At 39.0% G+C, this 24,306-nt stretch overlaps 1 protein-coding gene across 3 annotated transcripts in view; it reads right to left on the bottom strand.

The window, feature by feature from the left end:
* The window catches only part of PLCB4 (phospholipase C beta 4), a 214,694-nt gene that overhangs the window by 55,290 nt on the left and 135,098 nt on the right, over nucleotides 1-24,306 (bottom strand). For 2 of the 3 annotated variants that reach the window (XM_072857452.1, XM_072857451.1), the window contains 12 exons: nucleotides 23,049-23,128; nucleotides 22,436-22,489; nucleotides 16,917-16,998; nucleotides 15,683-15,783; nucleotides 14,941-14,998; nucleotides 9,957-10,065; nucleotides 6,097-6,307; nucleotides 5,370-5,463; nucleotides 4,651-4,730; nucleotides 4,105-4,189; nucleotides 1,438-1,528; nucleotides 403-498 (listed from right to left, as the gene is read on the bottom strand). In XM_072857452.1, coding sequence (XP_072713553.1) covers nucleotides 403-498; nucleotides 1,438-1,528; nucleotides 4,105-4,189; nucleotides 4,651-4,730; nucleotides 5,370-5,463; nucleotides 6,097-6,307; nucleotides 9,957-10,065; nucleotides 14,941-14,998; nucleotides 15,683-15,783; nucleotides 16,917-16,998; nucleotides 22,436-22,489; nucleotides 23,049-23,128 — 1,141 coding nt within the window. The remainder of the gene's footprint in view (nucleotides 1-402; nucleotides 499-1,437; nucleotides 1,529-4,104; nucleotides 4,190-4,650; nucleotides 4,731-5,369; nucleotides 5,464-6,096; nucleotides 6,308-9,956; nucleotides 10,066-14,940; nucleotides 14,999-15,682; nucleotides 15,784-16,916; nucleotides 16,999-22,435; nucleotides 22,490-23,048; nucleotides 23,129-24,306) is intronic. The other variant, XM_072857453.1, reaches the window with a different exon arrangement.

Consider the following 24,306-nt stretch of genomic DNA (forward strand, 5'->3'; position numbering starts at 1 on the left):
GACACAAGTATTAAAAATAGTGACAAAATCTGTTTTCAAAGCAGAGATCACAGCTTCCCAGTCTCTCACACACACACACATATACACACAGTGAAAATCTGACTTGGTTGCTGCTCCAATATGAATTCTGAACAGTAAGTGCAAGTTAAAATTACCACTAGTACCATCAACTGAGCTCACGTTCCTATCACAGCCTGCCACAGAACCGGGAGCAGCTGTGGTATGTATCTGAGATGAGATGGTAAGGCTGGAGGTCTGTATAAATGGTCCTGCACTGAGCTCAGCCTTACTGCTGCTACCACAGACCGTGGGCATGTGGGTAATGTGCACAGTAGCTGCTCATGCCGGCCTACTGATTTACCACAGGCAATGTTTGAGAGCCCTTCTCTGTGAAATCCTCACCACTTTCTATTTCTTCTTCATTATCATCCTCTAGGATATTTACAGGAGCAGCAGTTTCCCCAGCCTCCATCATCTTTTTCAGAGCATCAAGCTGTTCTGTTAATAAGAAAAATAAAAATAAATTAGTCATGACATGAACAGTTTGTAGCACAAAGAAATACATGAGAACAATCATGAATGATTCTCTGATCCTGAGAGCTGCTTTTATTCTTAGTTCTCTAAGTTTTCTCTAAGGGTTCTCTAAGTTTTCAGTTAGCAATAAAATTTTACAGAGTAAGAGCATGATTAGACATACACTGTTGTTAGATCTGAAAAGTGGTCAGTAAGGGCTGTATCCAAAGCTCACTGAAGTTAAGAAAAATATTTCCATAGACTTCAAAGGTCTTTGGAGCAAGCATATTACTTCTTCAAAGAATAAATAGACAGCTATCTCTTTGGTGCTTGATCTATGCAAATGGAGGCAAAGTGCTTGGACTTTCAATTGTGTTCCCATGTGCATTTCAGTTACACAGTATGAACACAATCATGTATGACTGAAGTCAGTGGAAGGTCTGCATGCTTATCTTTGATTGGAGAAGGACCAGGGTTTATCACTACAGCCATACTGGAAAGTAATATAGCAACATTATTATTACTGAAAGAAGATAAGTATCAGAACTGGCAACAATCGCAAGAAGAGCAATTTGAAATTCCATTTCATTTTATGCTTATCCTGGAAAAACACAGCAATGCAAACATACCAGTGCAGGCAGAATTTACAAGCGATTCTATCTGCGTTATATTTTAGCTCAACCAGCAATCTGATAAAAGTCCCAGGATTACATTTCTACATCTATCTATGCCTATGCTACATGCTGATATCAAGGCCTAGACTCTGGCGCTCATATGAAACACAAGGGCAAACAAAGTGTCATTTACATATAATTCATGTTCTTCCAACACTAAAGTACAACCAATTTGGAAACTTTAGTTACAAAGTCTATTTGTCCCTATCTGGACTTTCGTTTAATTCAATACTTGACAAGCTTTACTTACTTTTTTCTACTTCAGGTTTCAGCCTTTTATTCTTTATGAGAATCTTTCTTTTGAGGTCATTAGGAGAAGGTAAGGCTTTACCTGGATCAAGCTGTAAAATAATTTAAAGAAAAGGCTTAACAGCAGCTACTCGGCCTCTCTGTATCCCTATTTGGGATTTTGACTTTAGGACAGCAATGGTAAGGGGCAGTGAACAAGCAGTGCCACCTCAGGCACAACCCTGAGAGGCAGTGTGACTGCAGTTATATTGTCTCCTCTGCTTCTTCCCTATCCCATGGGAAAGCTGTGCTCAGGTAAATGTTGCTGGCTGAAGCCAGCACATTGGTCTCCAGCCTATGCCTTTCTCTGCTGCACTGGTCAAAATGTCTCCCCCTCTCTCCTGCCTAGCAGAGGGCATGGATGTGACCTGCAACTCTTCATCAGAGGACCTCCTACTTTCCCTCTCTCCCTGTGGTTCACACACAGTCCAAGTCACAGTTTAGCCCGTTATCATTTGATCTCTAAATAAGTCACCTTTTATGGTCCCTTCAAGCTGTAATAACACAAGCGAGGCAGCCCACACATACTTACAGTAGAAATGGGCTGGCACTGGTGAACGGAAAACTACCCAGTCCTTAGCTAGGTAATGAGGACTATTTTTGCCAGTAGGGCTACAGGGTCACAGCTTCAGTATTTGTGAAAGGCAAATGGCAAGTTTCATATACACAAGGAAGTACTACTAAAGGGTTTGTTCCAGTTTGGGGAAGGAGAAAAAATATTATTGAGAAAAGAGAAAAAGTACAAAATCCTCTGATTTAAGCCCCATCACCTCATTGATGCTAAGAAACAGAGACTGGGGTACGGTAATTAGCACCCTCTCCACCTCAGGCTTGCTAAGAATATTATGCAGGGAGTTGCTGGTATAATGGACTGTGGTTTCCAGTGAACCATAAGTGATACAGGAGTAGAAGACATTTCCAGGACTAGTAAAAATTCTTAGAAGAAATATTCAGATATTCTTATCCTTAAGTTCCAACTCTGAGCTACGCAAAAGCAGCATTCTAGATGAAGAAACAAAAGAACAAAGCACCACGACTTGAAACCAAATAAAAGCAGCAGAGGTGACAAATAACAACCCAGCAAAAAACCCCAAATCAACCCAACCCAACCTCACAAGAATGGGTGCAAACCTCCTTGCACGAGGGTAATGATTATCCACAAGCACCAGGCTAGCTCAGTCATGGGATTTTCAGCATGTTGGATGAAGAGAAAACACAATTGTTCCTGAGAGCGCTTGGGTTGCAATTCCACTAGATGTCAGTGCCGCAGAGCTCATTTATCCCCAGGCTTCCAGGATGCCAGTCTGCATCCGCAAGCACAGGGCATAGCTGGATGCCCATTTGGACAAATGTTTGCTTTTACTTAAAAATAAATCTGCTTCAGCCAGTGCCATGTCTCTCTTAAGTCTGCCCCCCTCAGTCAGTCGAGGTATCAGAAACCAAGCACTCATACAATACACGGTTCAAGCTCCTCCTGCCATCTTTGCAACATTTGCTTTGTGAGCAGCTGGGGACTGAATTTACCCATGAGGAGGAATGGACACAAAATGCAGAAGGCTCAGTAGTGCTACAGAGCACAGGCAGCTGAGGCTTAATACTGGGCCCTGAGGTAGCGGGATGGCAGCCTTTGGCCAGTTCTATTTTAGGCTTCCCTGAAAGCTGCTGGAAGCTGCCATTTGTGAGGAACGTGGCAAGGTGCTACACACATTACAGGGGAACACCACTACAGATTTAGTTCTCTGGGATGCACTTTTCAGGGCAACAACTTGATATTCACCGAGCCTTGTGCGTTGCTGTCCCTGCAACATGCAAGGAAAGCCAAGAAGAGCACAGCTCTAGAGTTGATAATGCCAGGAGGCCCTGTTGCAGGGGTCCCATGGACAGGAGCTGAAAGATAAGGCAGAGTCCTCTTTGCCATGGTCCCCCACAGCACTAAAGAGCATCTGCAGGTTTTGGGTGGCTGCTGGCAGACAGTGAGCATGTTGCTCAGGAGAATAAGGAAGGCCTGGAGGAGTAGCTGCAAGCACTGGGTAACAAGCCATTAAAGTCTCAAATATTGTGTTTGTGAAGGAGTGGCTGTTACTGTCTCCTGCCATGCAGGAGAGTGAAGTGCATGCAGATTACAGTGCACTTGATAGTCCAAATGAGACTGCAGGGAACTCTTCGTGCTTAATTTAATTCTTAATGCAGTAGTGGGGGCCACCTAGACTGCAGGACCTGATCTGGAGCATGAAACATGCAGAGTGCAGCTGAAAGAAGAGGTTTCCTCAGCTGAGACCATGCAATTTATAATTAATTGGTTTTCAACAGTGACTGGCAATTTCAGAGTTATGTGTGACCTGCAAATACAATGTATGTGGTGTATTTTATGTAGGTGCTGATATTACGTCACACATCAAGGGGATGGATTTCCCCAGGCTGCTCGCCAGAGCCCTGTACAGAAGAGATTAAACAAATCAGATAAGGACAAGTTTGTACCAGAAAGCGTAGACAGCCAAAATCACTAGTCATTTTTGAAAGCACAGGACTGGCAGTGAACAGCGCTACAGGTGATATGATCCCAGTTGATCATCTCTTTTAAATACACCTAATGTAAAAAAAATAAAAAGTCTGGCAGAATATAACATACTGGATGTGTTTCTAGAGGCTGCTTCAACAGGAGATCTCCAAAAAGATCTTCACAGTATTTTGACATCTTGTACTGTTGATATTTGCTGGAAAAGATGATGTTGGTTAATTTTTAAATATAAAAAAAGAAATCACTATTACTCAGCAAAGCAGAATAATACTAAGTAACACAGATATCCCAGATTATATACTGCCCACTTCCTCTCAACTGAGATGTATTACTTTGCTGTAATTAAACTGTCAATAAAAGTCTATTATGCGACATAGATGAATTTAGTAAGACCAAAAAAGTAGATTAACTGAATCCCACACAACTAATGGAACATCGAAATATATTTCACAGCTTTACCACAGATAAAAATATTGCCATTATTAAGCTAGATAAAGATTTACCAGTATATTAAAGTACAGTCTCTTCCAAGTGATGTTCAGTATACCTGCATATCCCTACAGAGTTTTCAAGTACACTCAAATTACAGTATGTTTGAGCTGTATCATCTCTCTCATACGTTGCACTATAAAAAATATAAAAATGGGCACTATATACCTGCAGTGATTTTCAAATGAAAGAATGACAGGATACTCTGATGTAACAAATGCTGTTTCCTTAATGGCTTGAATTACATCCTTTAAAATGCAACAATAGGATTCAAATTAGAACAGATCAAATTACAATCATAATGAAAGAGATTTTTTTGTTCTCCACCCCACCCTGAGAAACACAGAGCTGAGTCTCAACTGTGCCAAGTGAAGCCAGAACTAGAACAAACTGTATGCTCATTCTTCTCTGTTTCCCTGCAACAACCCGGACTCAGCGCCCAACAGGTGCCTCGCTGCACCTGCAGCAGTGACAGCAGCTTCACCCAGAACCCATCAATGCTACCCCTGGATCTGCTGCCATCTTCTCTTGCCAGCGAGAATGTCTACTCGCATAACAACTCCTGCATCTTCAGGCTGTTTCCACAGCTAAGGAACTTCTCAGACAATGGAGAAGATATTTATTCTGTGGTGCAAAGAGCCACAGGATGTGAAAATATGGGGCAAAAGAAGCAAGCCTGCTTCCTGCAGTTTCTGTGGAAAGGCAGACATAACACAGGGGCGTACGATGCGAGTGAGATCTGGGGACGAGAAACTGTGCCTATGCAATTTGTTAGTCTGTCACAAGGGAGGAGTGTCTGGGTGCTGAGGAGGAGGGGTGTCCTGCATGGGTTCTTGTCCAGGGGTTCTACTGGGGCTTACTGCCAGGTGTAGGGGTCAGGCATTTACCTTGAAAAGAATATCTGTACACATTGCTTTTCCATGCGTTATTATTGGCTCTTGATCTTCACCTTTGCCATCCCAACAGTCCAGCTCAACACACCTAAAGACCCAAGAAAAATGATGTCAGCTTCCTTAGTGTTTCAGTACAGACAAGCTACTCAGGACGAGTTCTGAGCAGTAATGTTCAGAGCAGTAAGGTACAAAGCAGTTTTGGGCATTACACAATTCCTTTTAAGCTGCGCATGTGTAATTTCAGACTGCTTCTATAACTTTGGGTTGATTACCTCAAATATACTATGCATGGGTCAATATATTTACACCTCAACAATAATGTTTTTAGCACTGTAACACTCTAATTTATTCTCTTACTCAGTTATCTGTGACACATTCCAGTATGCTAAGAAATTAAGCAGGAAATCATAAACTAATTGTCATTTACATATAAACTTCTTAATTACAAAGCAGAAAGTCCTCTGAAATTCTTCAGTTGTCATTCTGAGATCAAACTTCTGTTATCTTTCTCACAACCTGTCTCCTGACATCAGTTTCTACATTCCACTGCCTTTCAATGTTTTTTGTGAGAAAAACAGTATCTTAAATATGTATATTTTCATTTACCACGCAAATATATTTATACATTCAATTATGCAATATATCACCACCAAGGTATATTATGTAGGTTTAAAGTATTAGATCCACAAATATTAAAGCCTGTTAATCCCCTGCTTCCAACCTGCATCCAGCCAAAAGCACTTGTCTGTACATCTCCACCGAAGACTTGCCACCAAACTGCCTGCCTGTTAAATAAGTATTATGAGAGGAACTGATGAAATAATGAGCCAAAGGATGGTCCATTTCTTGATATAATTCCAAACGGTCTAGGAAAACTGGGGCATTTTCATCTGACATCAAGTATCTGCAAAACCCATCACTTGATATGACACCTAGAAGGAAGAAGAAAGCATGGCAAATTACTACTAGAAATTTATAGTGGGCAGGAATCAAACCGTCTCACAGAGCAGGAACCTTAGCACAAAACCTATGTTTACACAGGCTTCTGCAAGGAAACAGAAGCTCTCCCCTTCCAATGGTCCAAGCTGACCAGCAACTGTGTCCCTGGTGCAAAATCTGCTACTGTGTTCCCAGATAACAAAAGAAAAAAAATTGGGTGCCTACCTAGCTCAATATCCTATGTCCAGCACTCACCACAGTAGACCTAAGGCATCAAGACGATGTGAAGAAGGTAAGTAAGTATCTCCTCAGAATACTCCCAACAATTTTGAGCTCTGGGACTTTGTCAGCCAGAAGTTGCGAGCTTGCATGTACCAGTCTTCTATGGTACTTTTCTCCCCTCTTTCATATTTAGTCCTGCCCTGACTGTGCTACATTGCTGTTAATCAGCTTGCAGCATGTGCAGAGACTGTTCTCCGCTGACAAAAACACGTGGAGGTGTACCTGAAAACGTTTGCATGTGTTCATTTGCAAAGCATTAGTAAAATCTAAGATACTTTCAAGTCTACTGTCTGAAATACAGGTTTATTCCTTTATAATGAAAAGCAAGCCATTTTCTACAATTAACATGGGACGTACAGTAGTCCAGAGGACAGAATTCATAACACTTTTATTTCTCTGCTGTTATAAGCTTCATAAAGTATAAAAAATATAAACCAAGGGATACATTTTAATGAAAACAAGGTAAGAATAATCAGTACTGCAACATCAGTTTTAAAGTGGCCAAGACACTGTAAAATGATCTGGGGTAGGGAAGGAGGAATTACTCACAAGGAGTCATGGCAGAGAATAGTTATCTGGCACTGATTTGGAGATTGCTTTCCCTAAAGTCATGTATGAACACTCAGCTGTTGTTAAGGCACAGATTGCAGCGGTCCTATTTTTATTTTGTTTAAGACAACTTTTCTCTTATACAGAGAACTCCAGTAAGCCTGCTTTTCATTCTGTTCCTCGCTTTCTGAAAAAATCCTCTACTGGAGCTTAAATTTTCTGTGCTTGGTGTCAGCCAGAGGTGAACTGTTCTGGAACATCTTATTCAAATCCTCTCAGCTGATTCTGACTTTTGGAAGAAGGGGGGAAAAGAGGGGGCGAAATGGAATCTTCAACTTTAAGAATGTTTTTATTTTGTTGATCATTGAGAACTTAAAAGCAGCAGCATAAAATATCTCAGATGATATGCAATTCTAGTGTATCATCTAGTGGAAAAATGTCAAAGCTGAGCAGGCGTTCTAGACAAACAATGGCTGAGACTTCAGTAACTTAACAGAGCTCTATGTGCTCAACAGACTGGCCTTTATATTTTTGACATGCACTGATCAGGTGGAAGAATTTGCTTTTGTAGTGTTCCTGAGCAGACTCTGGTTACTAAACTGCACAGCATTAACTTGTTCAGCTTTACCTACTCTTTCTGTTACTGAAATGTAACTGAGGAAGAGTCAGTTGCTTATTGCTACTGCCTTGTTGTACATCAGCCTTGTTTCTTAAACTACATGACTTAGCAAAAAAAGCTGTTGAGCTTAATTATTTTGCTTAACATAAGCAAAGCATAAGATAACATAAGATAAGCAAAGTTATATCTAAGAAGAAGGGGAAAGAGACTGCAGAGAACAACCACTGCTGAGATAAATTCTTGTCTTCTTTATGTGCTAAGACTCAACATGTTATTATATGAAATCATCCCTCTGTCCTCCTGATTGCATTGGGATAAAATCCACATCAGTGAATATGATCAATAGAGGAACACTGTAAGAGGACACTGCTGTTGTTCTGTTCTTACTCTCCATAACCCTATCCCTGCAGGAGGTTTACCACATTTATTTAAAACCTGTTAGAAATATAAATCAAAGAAAGAAGCTAAATAATTAGCTAAGAATCAATTATTGGCTAAAGGAACAAGCCAGTATCATTCCCTTGCTACAGCTTGGTGCTTGCAAAATCCTCTTCTTTGCAAATTACTGAACATTGTTTTCCAGTTCTAGATTAATTTCCACCTTCATAAAACATGTTTTTAAATCTTCCATCCTAAACAGGTGGCAGCTACATTAGTACACCTTCCTCATTTTGGAAAATACGTAAAATACAATTCCATCAAGAGGAATCACAGAGTGCCTTTAAAAAAAAAATAAAAAAGGATAGAGTTGACTAAAATCAAGTAATTCATACTGGGAGAATTCTACTTCATGTAGAGAGGAAGAGAAATAAGCTACACTGCTTGTCAGTAGAAAATCCTCATAACATTTATAAATTACTCCTAGACAAGAGAAATATCTCCCTCTCTCCGACGTGATTCCTAGAAAGTCCATGTTTTCACAGAACTAAAAGAGCAATCTATTAACCCAATGTACAACGCAGTGTTTGGAGTAGCATATACAGTACAAGCTCTTCCTCTAGCAGTTTGGTCAAAAGGACTAAAGTACTATAAGGAATGGTGAAAGCTACACATGCAGCTACGGAAGGATTCCTTAAGTTTATAGACTGAGGAAGACAACTGTAAACTCTTCTCAACCACTGGCCCAAAGAAAGTGAAAGGGGCAGATGTTGCTGTGGAAGGCATTGCTGGTGTCAACGCCGGTGATCATAAAGCAACATAAAGGCACACAGGGAACCCAACAAAGCTGCAGCACTGAGTGAGAGCTGCCTTGGGCTTCCTGAAGCAGTTTAAGATCTTGTCTCCTTCTGTTGTCTGCTTTGCACATCCTTCATCAGCAGGGGCAGCCCTAGTGGATGTGTAAAAGCTATTCAGCTTCTCCAGTGCTAGCCTGATACATGAGCCTAAATGTCTAGTGAAAGTGGCTTCCTGTTAGGATGCCTGAAGGTCTATGGGCTTTGCAAGGCTGCAGTCTCCTCCTCTGCATGTTACAATGACAGTAACTTCCAGCAAAAGGGCACAGAGGACAGATAGGGCTAGCAACATTTTTAATTTCTGCGGCTGATCCCAACACAGCTATTTCAGCAGAATGGAGAAGAACTGGGAGCCAAGTTCAACCACTGACACCTCCAACACCCATGGCAGCTCAGGACACGAGCAGTTCGAGAATGGCTTGGTGACACTTCCTGCAATCTTCTTGCTCAAGAGAGAACATTTTTCGATGCACCCACGTAAAACACCCTGTTCTAAGCTAGGCTGCTGCCCTCAAGCACTATACAGATTATATTATAAGTAGGTGGATGCATATCCAATGGCACACATGGTAATTTATTTTTTATTTTTACACAATATCCGTACAGCTTTGTAGTCTCTCTGAGACCTTGGCCATAGCCACATGCATGTTGCCATGTTGCTAGAAGGAGTCTCTATGTTGTTCCCCATTTACTCAATCCCAGCCTCTCCCATTTTGTATTAGGATGGCTGTCTCTGTAGCCACACTGTAAACTAGATCAGGGAAATAATCCTTCTAAAAAATCACTGGTTTTGAGGGGGAGATATTTTTCAGCAGATCAGTTTCCTGCTGTGGGTGGCCACACAAGTGCTTGCGCCCTGACCACAAGGATTGTAAGCTCCCTTTTAAAAGTTTGGATGCTTCAGAACAAATTCCCCAAATGCCTAAAACCAGTGAATATTGAATTCCCTCCCACATTTACCTTTACTCTTCAAGTCTTCATCTGGCTCATATGTCTCAATTATCTGCATTGCTCTTTTTGTGTCATAAAAGGGAAATAAAATTTCATTGAGCCGAGGATCTCGTTGATGCTAAGGTTAGAAAACAACGGAATTCAGCAAAACAATATAGTGCATGGCTATCATCCAAGAGCATTTCATTACTGCAGATGAGAAAGAAAGAAGTGGACATTTAAAAAAAAAAAAAAAAAAGAGCCCTAAAACTTACAGACTATTCAACAGTAACTTTAGCTTTAGACAGAAAACGAACCTTATCTTTCATAAGAAACCTAGGCAGTTTGATGATAAAAATATTTCAAAAAAACAATCCAGTGCAATCGTATAACTGGTCTTACTCTCGCTTGTTCATGAAAGTAATTACTGCACGTGGTAATACGTGCAAATGAAGTGTTCAAAATAAATAGCTAAATCTCTCTTCTTTGTAAATTCTCTCTCTTCCTACTCTTTTTTGCAGGTCATGTAAACTGACAGACTTGACTGATGGCACTGTAATCACCTCTGCAAAAATGCATGTCTTCAGCAACATCTACAGCTAAAGTAAAAATTAAAAGTAAAATAAAGCTATACTATAAATACAGAATTTGAAACCCGAGTTTAGAAATATGCAACAACTGATGATTATTTGTGAATCGTGGAAACATTGTGTTATTAACTATTCAAAAAACAGCATAGGTTCTTAGAAGAAATATGTACAACTTAAAAGAGCTTTGCAGTATCATCTCCTCAATCCACAGTTATTTACAATATTAGGATTTTATAATATATGTAATATTTAGATACAATTTAGCAGTGATTTCTAATACACTACTAAAACTCAGAGTTTTTAAGTTTTCACTTAGTAGTGTGCTAGGTAACTTTTGTTTTTCTCCATGCTGAATTAGAGCTGCACACTGTGTGCCTGATTCTCCATTAAAAGAAAATTAAAAACAGAATTGAACGGAGTAGTGGCATGTAAGCAGATGCAATAAAACAAAGAAATAAATATGACTGTGAAAACACTCTTTTACCCCAGTAGGTGCACAGTTTTCAAGCTTTAGTTTAAGCAGAATTCAGAAATGTAACAGGCCACCCCCATATTGGTGATCAATAATTTGGAGTGGACAGGATGGTGTTGATATGGCTTGGCACAGCACTATCAGCATTTGCTGTAATTCCTTATGTGTAAGCTTTTTGACATTTTTTTCATGAAAAAAAGCAATATCCAATCAAAAATAAGCACTTGATCTCTTTTCTTACAACCAATACATTGGTGCATGTGCTTAATTCCAAGAAATTACAACCAATGCCAATTTAATCATGCAATTAAGGAGGGATCTTTCAAGTAATGCTACTGACAGTTTGCAGCATCTAAAATACAGCAGTTTCATTCACTACAGATCGGCTGTCTGGATATCTAAGTAAAACTCAGATGAAATATGGTATGAGAGCAGATGGATGCAGGACATAACTTGCTAAGCAGCACACAACAGCAACACAACACTGGCATGCAACAGTACAGTCCACTGTGACAAATGACAAGCTTTATACCATTAGTGACAATACATCACTTCAAAAAAATTGTAAGAAATAGTAGGGAAGGTTCTTAACTCACGAAAAGTGCTCTTCCCCACTCTCTTTCTTCTACAGTTAGTCATAAGCGAACAGAAGAAAATAAATGGGATAAAGCAAAAAGTCTCCTCTTGAGAAAGAGTCCCAGAGTTATCGGATGGAGCTAAGAGCAAAATATTCTTCTTGCAGCAACGATCATCACTCATTATCAATTTTCCATTTGAACAAAACCATGTCTTTATGTTTACTTAGTTTAAAAAATAAAGCAAAATTGACAAATGATGAAGTTTTGTTTAAAAAAAAGGAAGAATGCTTACTAGCATCTCCTGGGGAAACGTTCTGCACTACTGAGCTTGTTGGCACAGGAAAGTTGTAACACAAAAGCTGACCAAAACTAAAAGCATGAAGTTTCATCTAGAAAGACAACATGCCCCAGGACTAATTGTGTATGTCCAACAAAGTTGCATTTGATTGTTCTAGTTACCATATTAGCCAGGACACCCTTACACTAGACGTTCTTAACCATATGAGAGTGAACCATCTAAAAGCATGGGGAGAAAGCATGCCTGTATGATTCTGCAAAGAGAGAAAGATCATTTAGCCTTCCCAACCTGGCCTCCAGTCTCCTCTTTGAGTGGACACAAACTGAGATGCGCAGCAGTTAATAATGTGCTGGAACCAATTTTGCCTCTTGAATTTGTCCTGTGCAGTGGTAAAAAGAGTGTCCTTTTGTGGAGATGAAAAACAGATGGAGATAGAGCAAGTGAGCAAGTGGGAAGGAGGGAGGAGGAGCGAGTCAAAGGGAGGGAGGGAGGAAGAGTGAGGAAGTGGGAAAGAGGGGGGCAGTGGGAGAGAGGGGTATAGAAAAGGATCTCCTCATACCTCCTTCCCAGGAGAAAGGATGAGTCCTGGTCAGACTACTGAATTTCCATTTTGACCATTACTTGACTTATTAATTTATTGCTGCAAATGAATGGCAGGAGCAAATCTCAATAGTAGTGATTTCAGTGCTTTTTCTACTACATTTTCTTTTTTCAAAATTTGACTTTAAAAAAAGAAGACCTAGACAAAATACTCCGTGCCTGACAATAATTAAATTTCTAAAAACTTCCCAGAAGCTTTAATACTGATACACAATTAAATCAGCTGTCAGCCAGCAGCATTTAAAGGTCAAATAGAGACATCAGTTTGGAAAAACTCCAGGAAAGCAGCTCACTCTCCACTCATACCCAGTAATGTATCCTCATGCTCCCTTAAAAACCCATAACGCTTAGAGCTTCTGCAGCATGCCTTGGAGGTTACTGAATTCAAAATAATTTAGGTTAAAGACTCTCATGAAGAATTGCTCTGCCAAGTAACTCCCCTCTCCTATATAATGATAAGAATCTTTTTCTATTTTCCAGCATTAAACACCACTGCTAATTGCAGTGTTGGCCACCTGTCAAGGGGACAGAAACGATCACTTCAGGAGGGAGATTCTGGGTCATTTACTGCTTTTCAAATCATTACCAAAACTTTAAACTCTATTTGGAGACCAAAAGACCTCCAGCACAGAGCCAAAGGCATTACTTTCAGTCATCAGAATGAATGTCCTACTCTATAAAACCACTTGACTAATTTTTCCCAGCTCTGGTCACCAACTAAAGGGCCAACTACAAGACTGCCAATTGCAAAATGTGTTGTGTCGGTAAGAATGTAGCCAACAAGATGCATCTTTCTCCAATACTGCCCATAAAAAAGGCTTCTAATATGTAAAAAGAGCTGCTAAAACAATAGAAAACTGAGAGCACAACAATTCAATTTTAATTTTTTAATCAGTTACTGGAGATAGCCAGGAAGTTCTTACAATTGCTGGCAGCTCTTCTTCAGAAGTTTGGGCTTCAAGGAAGCACACTTTAAACTAAAACAATTACAGAGATCAATTTTAAAATAATGATAAAGTAGTAATTTACTGAAAAATGAGGATTAACACAAAAAAAAGAATTAGAAGCTAACATGGTTCAAGGTGGAGACAGGGCTGTGTGCTTCAAGCAGTGAAGTGTATGTATCGCTGCAAGTGAATTGGGGGGGCTAGGGTACTTTAAGGGGATAATTTATAATTTAAATCACAATGTTATCCTTTCTCTCTTCCATGCAGAAGCAAAAATGACATGCCTTAGCTATGATCCCAGTCCTGCAAACATTTAGACACTGAACTTTGTAAATAGCTGTGACAAAAGAACATCTCACAGTAGTAAGATTAAGCATGTGCTCCAATTTGCTAAGAGAGAGAACTATGTGGATAGGAACTAAGGCCCCAAGTATGTAACCATTAGTCCTGAAGCTGTTAATCTTCTCACTTGCTTTTCTTTTTGAATACTATTTCTACATGTAATTCAGGTTTGGCGAAGAGTAAGGCATGCATTCCCTGCTGAAAAAGAAAATGATATTCTAAATTTGATATATGGGGAACTTACTACTTGAATCTTCATATAGCAGTATCAGATACATAAATAACTACATATAGCTATATAAATATATAAAATAGATTTATAACTAGTAAAATAATTTTAGATGGAGAGATTTTTGGTAATGCACCCAGTCCCTAAAAGGTCATGCAGAGAGGTGAAGCAGCTATCCATGTTCCAGATGACAAGAATCTGCTGGTACAAAACCAAGTAGAATATGCCTATTTTCCCTGTGTATGTTCTTGTCAAATCTACATAGTGCATTTATTGTTGCAATTCCGAATGAGTCAGTCTTCTGCAACTTACTGTGCTTTAGGAATAGAAAAAAAACCAACCCCACGCTGTTTACTGAACTACTTCGCACACTCATGATGTTTTTAAGAAATACTAAATACTCTTGCCAACAACTGTATTCTGGAAATACGGCAATAAAAATATTTCCTCTTACTCTGCACACATAGTATTTCAAAAATCATATACAAACTCTTAAAATATCCTCTTAGCTCTTAGATTTGTAGTAGACTGAAATAATACTGTCGAGAAGAATGAAACCACTGTTTATAAAAGCCTACTTCATTTTTTCTATTATTCAGCAGGATTAGCAGATATATTTAGCTGTGGCCTACAGGTAAAGTAATTGCTTATAATAAAATACTGGGTGTGTTTTAGTTGAAACTGCATTGAATGTAACAGTATAAAATGTATAAAACATACGTAACACACAACATAATACAACAGCAAGTAATCAACAGATGCAATCTCCAAAGCCAACACGTAGAAAGCACAACATACAAGGTTGGAGCTGATTTTTGCACCTGGATGTTACCATAATGGAAAGATCAGCGGATCAAAAGCATAGCAAATAATGGCATGATTCATGCAATGGGAAGACTGGAAGAAGCAAGCCACTGCAGACAGACTTGTATGGTAGTTAATGTATGAAAAAGCTTACTTCATTTAGAAAGCTCACTAATTGGTCTACCGTTAAATAATCAGTTTTGTCTCCATTGCTGAAAAGAAATTTATTAGAGAACGTAAGTTTTCATATACGATGCTACAGTAGGTATGATTTACATGTTGACATTGTTGATACTTTTAAAACCACCTACTTTTCTACCTGAAGTAGCTCTATAATCTCAAAATGAACAGTCACAGAAAACATACTAACTGTCTATGCTTGGCACAGTATATGTCCCATACTTCCTATAACTTAACAAACATTACTTCATAAAACAACATGTAAGTCCTCCAGCTGAGAATAAATTGAGTGAAGAAACTTTTTAAACTTCAAATTTCTTATTTCATTTAATTAGTTCACATACTGTGTTAATCACCTAAAGGAGCAAGTTAAAATTACAGTAGTTAGTAAAGCCAATGCAAAAAAAAAAAAGTTCCAGGTGCTTCCTCTAACTCATGTAAAAGTTGCTCTAAAATACAGAGTGAACTTTTACGTTAACAATCTGAGAGGGAAGGACTCATGTAAAAGTTGCTCTAAAATACAGAGTGAACTTTTACGTTAACAATCTGAGAGGGAAGGAAGGGGAAAAACACAGACTTGAGTTTGTCTTAAAATACTGCTGATGCTACTAGGATCCAAGGTTAGATAATCTTTACAGTGTTCTGTCACTATTAGATATGGACTAAAAATACAGCAAAATGAGTTTAAAGCAAGATTATATTAACTTTGAACTTACATCTTCTTAAAGAGGTCCTCTATGTCAGTTCGGGGACATATCTTTTGGGTGAGCTCATAAAATTTCTCGTAAGTAAATGCTGCAGGCTCAATTTCATCATTCTGCAACAAAATGCAAAGGTTCATTTATCCAGCAAAAGAGTGCTTATATGCTCTTTTCCCAAGAGCATATCTTATATCAGAAAAAGCAACCGAGAACTGTTTTAGCTCTTTACCTAGTATATGCTTATCTAGTTTCTTTTGTATTTTCTGAAAACAGTTCTTAATTCATCTTTATCACAGATCTGTTTGCTGTGCTTATATTCTGACCTCACGGTAACATTAATTCTACATAAACACAGAACTGGAAAACAGTCTTTATTTTTCTTGTGAAGATAAAAAAAACCCAAAAGTCTAAAATAGCGTACAAACTTCAGGATACTGAAGCTAAGGAACATTGAGAAAAAGTTCCAGGTTTGGTGCAATGGTTTTAAAAAGCAAAGCAGCTCTCATACAGGGGTATGTAAAACTTCCATGAGGGAGGGAACACATGGCTAACACATTCAGCATCATGTCCTCCTCTGAACAAGATGAGAACTGTGGCAGCGAGGAAAAATTTCACTTCAGGTGCCAGGCACTGCTACGGCCGGGGATTCATGTCTTTCTACACCCCCTCTCCCCAGCTGGAGACAGCAAGCTGCTGAGCCTGCAGGGCTGCCCCTCACCAGCCTCACAGGCTGCAGTCAGGCCAAGAACCAAGGGCTGGAGTCTCCAAAATGAAAGAAGGGAGACTGGGCAGGGAGTAAAGCTGAAAAAACTAGCTGCAACTGTAACCAGCTGTCACCTCTCTGGGGCTGCTGGCAGGGGCTCCTGCTGCAAGTGGGACAGAGCTGGACAGCAGGTCTCCAACGGAAGGGAGCAAAGAGCAGGAGGAGTCCAAGAAATACAACTGAGAGGACAGCGTGCAACAAAAAAAGTATTACGTGCATATTCTGTGCTCATGTACTTCATATAAATGAATGAAAGGTAGTCTGTTACAGAAAAGACGGGAAGCCTCATCTAAGAGGTTTAAGGACCACTATGTCATACAGATTTAATTACATTTGGTTTTAGTAAACAACCTACAGTGATTAATAAGTTACTCATGAACAACAGGCATGTTTTTATGTGATGCAAATGACTTAGATCACAGCTACGAATGCGAATGATTCATCAATTTATTAGTATACAAAAAGTTATTCAAAACCACTAAATACCTTTCCACTGGGAAGACCTAATTCCTTAAGGGCCTGAAAGATCACTTTTTCTGTTTTACCTGATGCAAAGGTTCTGGTAATGCTAAAACAAAAAAGAGTGGGGAAACAAAAGGAGAAATGTTAGTCACTTTTTAAACAATCAGTTCTCTCTCTCTTGCTTTTACTGCCAACATTTTCCTCTGGCTTAAACTAATGAATGTAAGCATCTTCCAAGTAATAGTGGAGTTGAAAAAGTGCTCTAAGCTTCACAGAGCAGCAGTGCTCTGCCTGCAAGTTATCCATTAGAAAATATATCAAAATAATGGACTGCAAAAAGAGCAAGAGAGGGGTTTTTTCCAATATACTGGGAAACAGAGCTGTGCAAAGCATTATTCCATTTGCTCTTTTCAACTCTATGCATAGATAAATGACTGTGTTTAAAAAGTAGCCGATTCTACAAGTGAGGAGACTTATGCCTCCAGCCATTCCTGGTTGTGGTGACTTCCCTTCCTTTCCAAGCATTAATCTATGCCTCCCAGGTCACCCATAAGGTAGGCATGAACCATTTCCAATGGCAGCTTCTTCCTCTTTCCTTTTCAAACAGTCGCTGCTAGCAAGAGACTCCCACGTGCATGTCGAATCTCATTCCCTGCTGGCTCACCAGCTGCAGTGCTCACTCCTCCCTCTGAATGCTCCCTCACCTTATGGATATCCCTGTTCTAGACATACTATGCACAACTTATTTAAGTAGGTCTCAGCTGGCATTCAAATATTTCCACCAAACTGAGTAACATCCACTTCCTTCTGCAAAACAGGGGTGATTTCACCATGCATGAGACGGACAAACTGGTTTCACCTGAAATTAAATAAATCCAACTAAAGCTTAGCTATTTGGTATGATTAATGTGAAAGCGTCTGGTCTATTTCTGTTTCCATTTGAGATGAGTTTGAATAACCTCTAACTCTGGAAAAGTAGATCCAAACTTGACAGCTCTCCTTCCTTCTGTTTAGGGTCTAAGCTAAAATGATGTGTCCCACAACGCCTTGATTTTTGTGTCTCAATCTGTAGACTAAAACTGAAGTCTGTATCCAATATCTATTTCTAATGCTAACAAAAGCTATACATTTGGAAGGACTTTATAGTTACCTGATGAGAATATGTTGCTCTTTATCATCAAGCGAGACAAACATTTGCTGAGACTTTTTGTTAATCTCATGCATACTAAATAATTTCACATGGTGAAAGATGTGAAACAAACTGTTGCTCTTATTTGTTGCCATAGCAATTCACAGTTGTTTCACTCTCTAAAACACTCTAAACTGCCTATGTAAATATTTTCATACTAATAAAATTAAGATCAGGAAGTGAAAGATCTAAATGATAAAATAGTATTTTAACAAATCTTGGCCAATTTTTTTTACTGGGTTCTTATAACAGTTAGATTTCTATGTCCCTGTTTAGGCACCTAAATAAGTTATTTGATTTTCCAAAGCTGATAAGTACCGAGATGTTTTCACTAAAATACAGACTGAGTTTAAATTTAGGCACTTGTTTCTTAAAAAATCTCAGGCGTCTATTTTTCTACTAATTCTAAAACACAGAGTAATGTTAGCTCTACAATTTACAACCTGTCTCCAGCCCTGTAAAAAATTCTATGTCTTTTCTAATGAATCGGGCCACAATAATAAATGTCATGTAAAACATGTAATATTGGCGTACGTAATTAATCACAAACTGTGAGCCAACATGGCTGCAGGGAACTTATTTTTGATGCCAAACTATTTTTTATTTCACCAGAGATGACAGCAAACATAACAGTAATTTGTAATGAGAGCAGCAGTCTAGAAAAGCTTGCATGAATCAGAAAAGGTTGTAAAAATACAGCACAACACTTTCATTTTGCTAAGGATATTGTAAATAAAACTACTTTTCCCTCTATCAGAAGAGACTTCATCCTAGCAGATTTACATTCACCTTGAGTACGCCTTGGAAGAAAACTGGGCTACTTCAGATGCAGGCAAGTTACTGGTTTGACAGATATATACAGGTGTTTATTCCTCATGTTCTTCAGTGGTTTGGGGCTTTTTATGGTAACATGTCAACGTACTTCCTCGTAAATATTTAAAATACTTCCCAAATCTGGGACTGAGGGGTATGAATCTATCGTGCTTGTTGATGGATTAAATGACTTGGTTACTTCAGGCCTTCACCACTTTCCAACCATTACTTCAAAAATCAAGCCAACACAGAAACTGTTCAAATCAATCTTTTATCATGGCTCCACTGCATTTATCAGTTTGGCTACAACTAGAAGTACCACTGCCTACACTGTACAAGAAATTATCTAAAACTATGATTTCCAACCATCATCTAAGTATTGAAACAGACTTCTTCCAAGCACTCTGGAGTAATCGATACAAAACATATTTACTAAAAAAGCATAATTTCAAATTAACTTAATCAAACTACTGTAAAACAGATTAAAGCCTCATTTGTCATAGTTTAGCTTTTTTTTAATATTTTCATAGTTAGAGGTTAAATTAGCTTAAATCCTTTTAAATGTAGTTATACAAGGGATAAGCATAGATTGAGCAAAGCTAATTTCTAAACAGGCTCTAGCTGAACAGGTGCAACTTGCACATGTAGAAAATCCATTTTCTGCCAACAGAAAGCTGCAGAACACAAGCAGAAATTTTTTTTCTAACAAATGCTGACCTTTTTCGTCATCATTTACAGTAGCGTTAAAATCTGAAAATACAAAATATGTTACCAAATGCCCTGTCCTTGTAAGATCTGTGGATGTAGTTCTAGACTCAGACTGCTAAAATTTACTAAAGCCCAAAAGACAGATCTGGTGCTCTCCTAAGGTTTTTGCAGTACTAACTGCCAGAACTTCTTCTCTGCTGAACACCGCAGGTTGATAGTAATAGATATATGCCCCAGAGTCAGACATTAAAATCTACAAGTAGGTGAGAAGAATCTTCATGACTCTGCAACCCCCAACTGTACTAATGAGGAGTCAGGAATATTTATGCCATTTACCACTGACAGCCTAAGGAGTTTCACCTTCTCAAGGTTCATCATTCCCTATGGCCATGTGCTAGCTGCAAAAATCTGTCTTAAACCTGAAAAGAAATGCAAGGAGCACTGATTTCCCAGGTGAGATTTTTTTTTCTGTGTTTTACTGCACTTCTGTGTAAAAATGAAATAAAGGTGATCTTGTGATACACCTTCCTACAGCTTAACAGATCTGCTGAGTATTCTGTTTCTGAGAGCATAACCTTCCTATCCATATCCTCAGAGCTACAGCAATTGCTACAGGAGTCCCTGAGCAGCAGAAGGAGGCAGAGGTTTGATGAAGCAGGGCTGACTAGATAACATTTAAAAACAGGTATATGGGAGGGGCTGACCATAGCGATCTGGAGGTCAGTTGAAGGGGATGCATCAGTGGTTTAAAGCAGTGTAAAGAGTTCCTGGGGGTAGGCTTGGGTAAACAAAGTGAAACTTGTTGCATCTTGCATAGCAGAGCCATTCTGCCCACATTTCCCAGTGCCTCCTGGCTTGCCTTCCTCATACACATACCCTTCTCCTTATGCATCTACCTCCTTCTGTTCCCTCTTTTATCTCTCCACGCTCCTTCTCTGCACTAAGTGTTTGTGGGAGGAGGAGGGAAGCAATTAAGTCCCCCACATCCCAGGCTGCCCAGTGCTGAGACACCTGGGTGCCTGTGTCCCACTTCAGGATAAGAAGCTGTTGCTGGATCAGGCTACTCTCATGATCTTGCCATCCTCCATCAGGGCTCTGATTCACCGTCTTTTCCAATGTAGGTCTACAGAGCAGACTGATATTTCCCACCCCATTCACATTCCTCCTCCACACCTTTCCTCCAGCCTCTCACTGACATCTCTCCTAGCCCTTTCAGCGGGTGATACCATGCTTCCCGGACGAGCCCCAAAAAGGTGCCACATTTCACCCGCACATTCCTTGGAGCATCCAGGTGTAAAGAATATTCAGCTTCCCCCTGCACAGCACGGAATAGTAGGTCCCTTACAAATTTATGCTGCAAACTGCTTTTGCAATGAATTAAGCTGCTAGAGACTGATTTATGTCAACCTGGAAATAGTGCAAATTTGAAAAAACAAGCTCTTGGAACCGGAAACATTTTTAAGAAAAAAGATTCAACTTTAAGAGACCATTTCAGTCCTCTCAAATTGAAACTGCAGGTCTGGCAGGAAGATTTAATACACTGGAGCCAGTGGACTGGACTCTCTTCAGCAATATGCAGGCTCGTCTGCATGTGCAAATCAGTGTGCTGTAGCACAATGGAGAGAATTTATGCCTTGCTAAATGCAAGGTAAAATATTTCAAGGCAGAAACAGTTTCAGACAAGCCAGTGCACTATAAATTCATATTGAGAAATAAAGCTCTTATGTTCAAACACAGGCATAAAGCTCTAAAGTTTTGAAAATGAATTTGCCCCCTGTGGTACTGTTCCCTCATCTTTACCCTTCAGCTGATATTCCTCATGGGACTTCTGCACAGAAGGTGCCTCATGGCAGTTTAGTTCAAGTTTGAGAAATAAGCAGGGGCTTGGCAATATGAAAGTTGAAAGATTAATACAGTGAAGCAGCCTTAACACTGTCAAGGTGTCACTTGAGTCATGAAACTAAAGAAACCTGGAAGGCAGCATGACAGGCCCTTTGTCTTTTTGCAGACTCTACAGATGCAAAATCCTCTCTTTCTCCCTTGAAAAAAAATGTTCTGTGAGGCTTATCTTACGAAGTCCTCCTTCTTGCTCCCTTCTGTGAGTTTCTATTTATGAAAAAACAGCATGCCCCAAAAGTGTGGTTTTCACATACTGCATGAAGAGGAAAGAAGCTCAATGTATCAGCAAGAATTAATTTCTAGAGCAGGAGGGGGGAGAATTACTGCCTAGCCAGAGAGGACTGAAAATCAGTAACTTGTAATAGTTAATAGCTGTACAGAAAGAAATACACTGTTCTAGCTTTTCTGTTACTGACAACAACTAACCCAACGATTCATTTACCATGTGGAGAAAACCAAATATTATCCTGGGGGTTCCTATAAAAGCAGAAGTATTTTTGGCAGAGCTATATCTGTCTCTTTTAAAAGGAACTACATTTTAAAACGTACCTTTTTGTCCTCTACTTAACTGGCCTGCAAGTTTTTATGGTTCTTTTGATAAGTATTTTATGAAGTTTTACAACAGAAAAACCCATCTCAGAGTTTGAGGAGTTTTAAGCTGAGAAAACTGATGCTCTTAGTGACTTTGAAAACAATTACAAGCACTCATATCTTCATTACAATAGACTAAGAAAAAAATTACTAGGCTGATAAGAAGTCCTGCCTAGCTTACCAAGGAGATATGGAACTCAGCTAAGTATGTCGAGTTCTGTACTTATTTTTACATATGTATTAGTAATAAAACTGGTATTATATTTAATTACTGAGCCACAGAATTTTATTAACATTATACAACCAGTACCTGATAAAAACTTGAATTCCCAATTGTGCTTACCTCCGAACTGGAATTTTCCCATTTGTGTTTGTTAGAAACGCCAGCTTCATCCAGCTGAAATTAGGAATGAAATATTTTAAAAATACTATTTATTAAAATTGGCATCTAGACACTTATATTTAGATTATTGCCATGTCTGTGAAACGAATACAAACAAACAATTGTTCTGTAATAAAAACATTTTTCTGTAACCTTTTAATGCCTGAGGCAGAGCAGTTCTGTAACCGTAAAGGCAAAAAGCACCCCAAAAGAATCAGTACATCAATTAATACGAGCATGAAGACAAGAAAGACTCATGGGGTTTTGTTTGCATATGCATCAATGAAAGAACAAACCAGACAATAATTAAAACATACAATATCAATAAATCAAATGAGCAGTTATAAAATCTCTTATAAATTCTCCTGGGCAGGTACCAGATATAGACTTGAGACCTCTTCTGGTCACAATGAAAGATAAACCCTAAACTAATTTATCACCATTTTCTTTATTACACTGTTTCGTGATTGCAAATGTTGAACTATGAAAAACAATTATTTTTTTTTTAATTCCAAGAAGGAAAATACAAGGACAGAAAAATAAAGGAGAAAGGAGAGGAAAGAAAGTAACTTACTGTTTCTTGAGACATGTCATTGGACTGACATTGTTAGCTCTAAAGTTATGTATGATGGATCCAAGCCCTTCTACCCATTGCTGAAAAACACGAAAATACAGAAACACCAAATTAGGAAAACTAGGGAGGGAAAGAGTAAGAAAGTTTGTGTTGGGAGAAGACTCTTCTTCCTTGCAGCAATGGATAATATTAATAACCTGAGTTGAGGAAAAAAACTGCCCACTTCACAGCCTATAACACCATGGAAAAGTCCAGCCACATTTTACCCATTACTATTTCATCCTTCACTAAACAAAGTGATAGTGCTTTCCATTCTTCCAAGTACTATATGTAGCATCAGTGGTGCTATTAAAACAGTTTATTGCCAGCAAAGGCAAGCGGTCCATTGATTGATTTAAGCAGCCTTCTATTTATAGCCTGTATAAACAGATGCCTCCCTTTCAGTTGCGGCTGGCAATATTAGCTATTACTAAGCAACATTATACAATATGTGATGACATATTTAACTGGTCCAGTTTTAGAAAAGGAATGAAACAAAATGTTAATAAGCTAGAGCAAACCACAGGGAGGCACAACAATTGTTCTGTGACACTGACCTCATCTAACACCCCCTTCCATATTCAAATCCTGCTTGCTTTCTTGCTTTTGTCCTTAAGAAGCAAAACATTCCAGTAACCAGTGGGATGACTTTCAGCCAACAGCAGCATTACAGCACTTACTTGTGTAATTCCTTTTTATGGATATATTTTTCTACTATAGCTTGTACCTAGACTTTGCAGTATATAGAAGAAGCTTAAGGATTAGGTCCTAACATGAACACTCATCAATTTCAGCAAGAATCCTGGCAGGATAAAGCTACAGGAAGAGAAAAGAAATGACAGCACTACAAGCCAAGTTCGATCTCAATTATACTATTGTAATGCTAGGATTACTCAACAGATAATTTACACTGGTGGAACTGAGATGGGATTTGGTCCACTGCTTAACATTAACCTTATGAATAAAGAAGCTTCTTGCTTCTGGCCAAATTCTGTGCATGCAACTTGAACTGACTTGGGCAGGATCCAGAATTTGACACTTCTAAAGAGATACAGATGAGTATATTTTTCTTTTCATGAATGATTGCTGTACATCTGCAAAACAGATGAAAAAATCATCATTTATATAGGAGGAATACTAACATCTTTGGAAAATGGCATATTGTAAACTGCAGGCAGTAACTCCCTATGGGCTAAAACAAGGTCTAACGTGTCAATTC

This window comes from Ciconia boyciana, chromosome 3 (genome assembly GCF_034638445.1).
Source record: "Ciconia boyciana chromosome 3, ASM3463844v1, whole genome shotgun sequence".
Lineage (NCBI taxonomy): Eukaryota > Metazoa > Chordata > Aves > Ciconiiformes > Ciconiidae > Ciconia > Ciconia boyciana.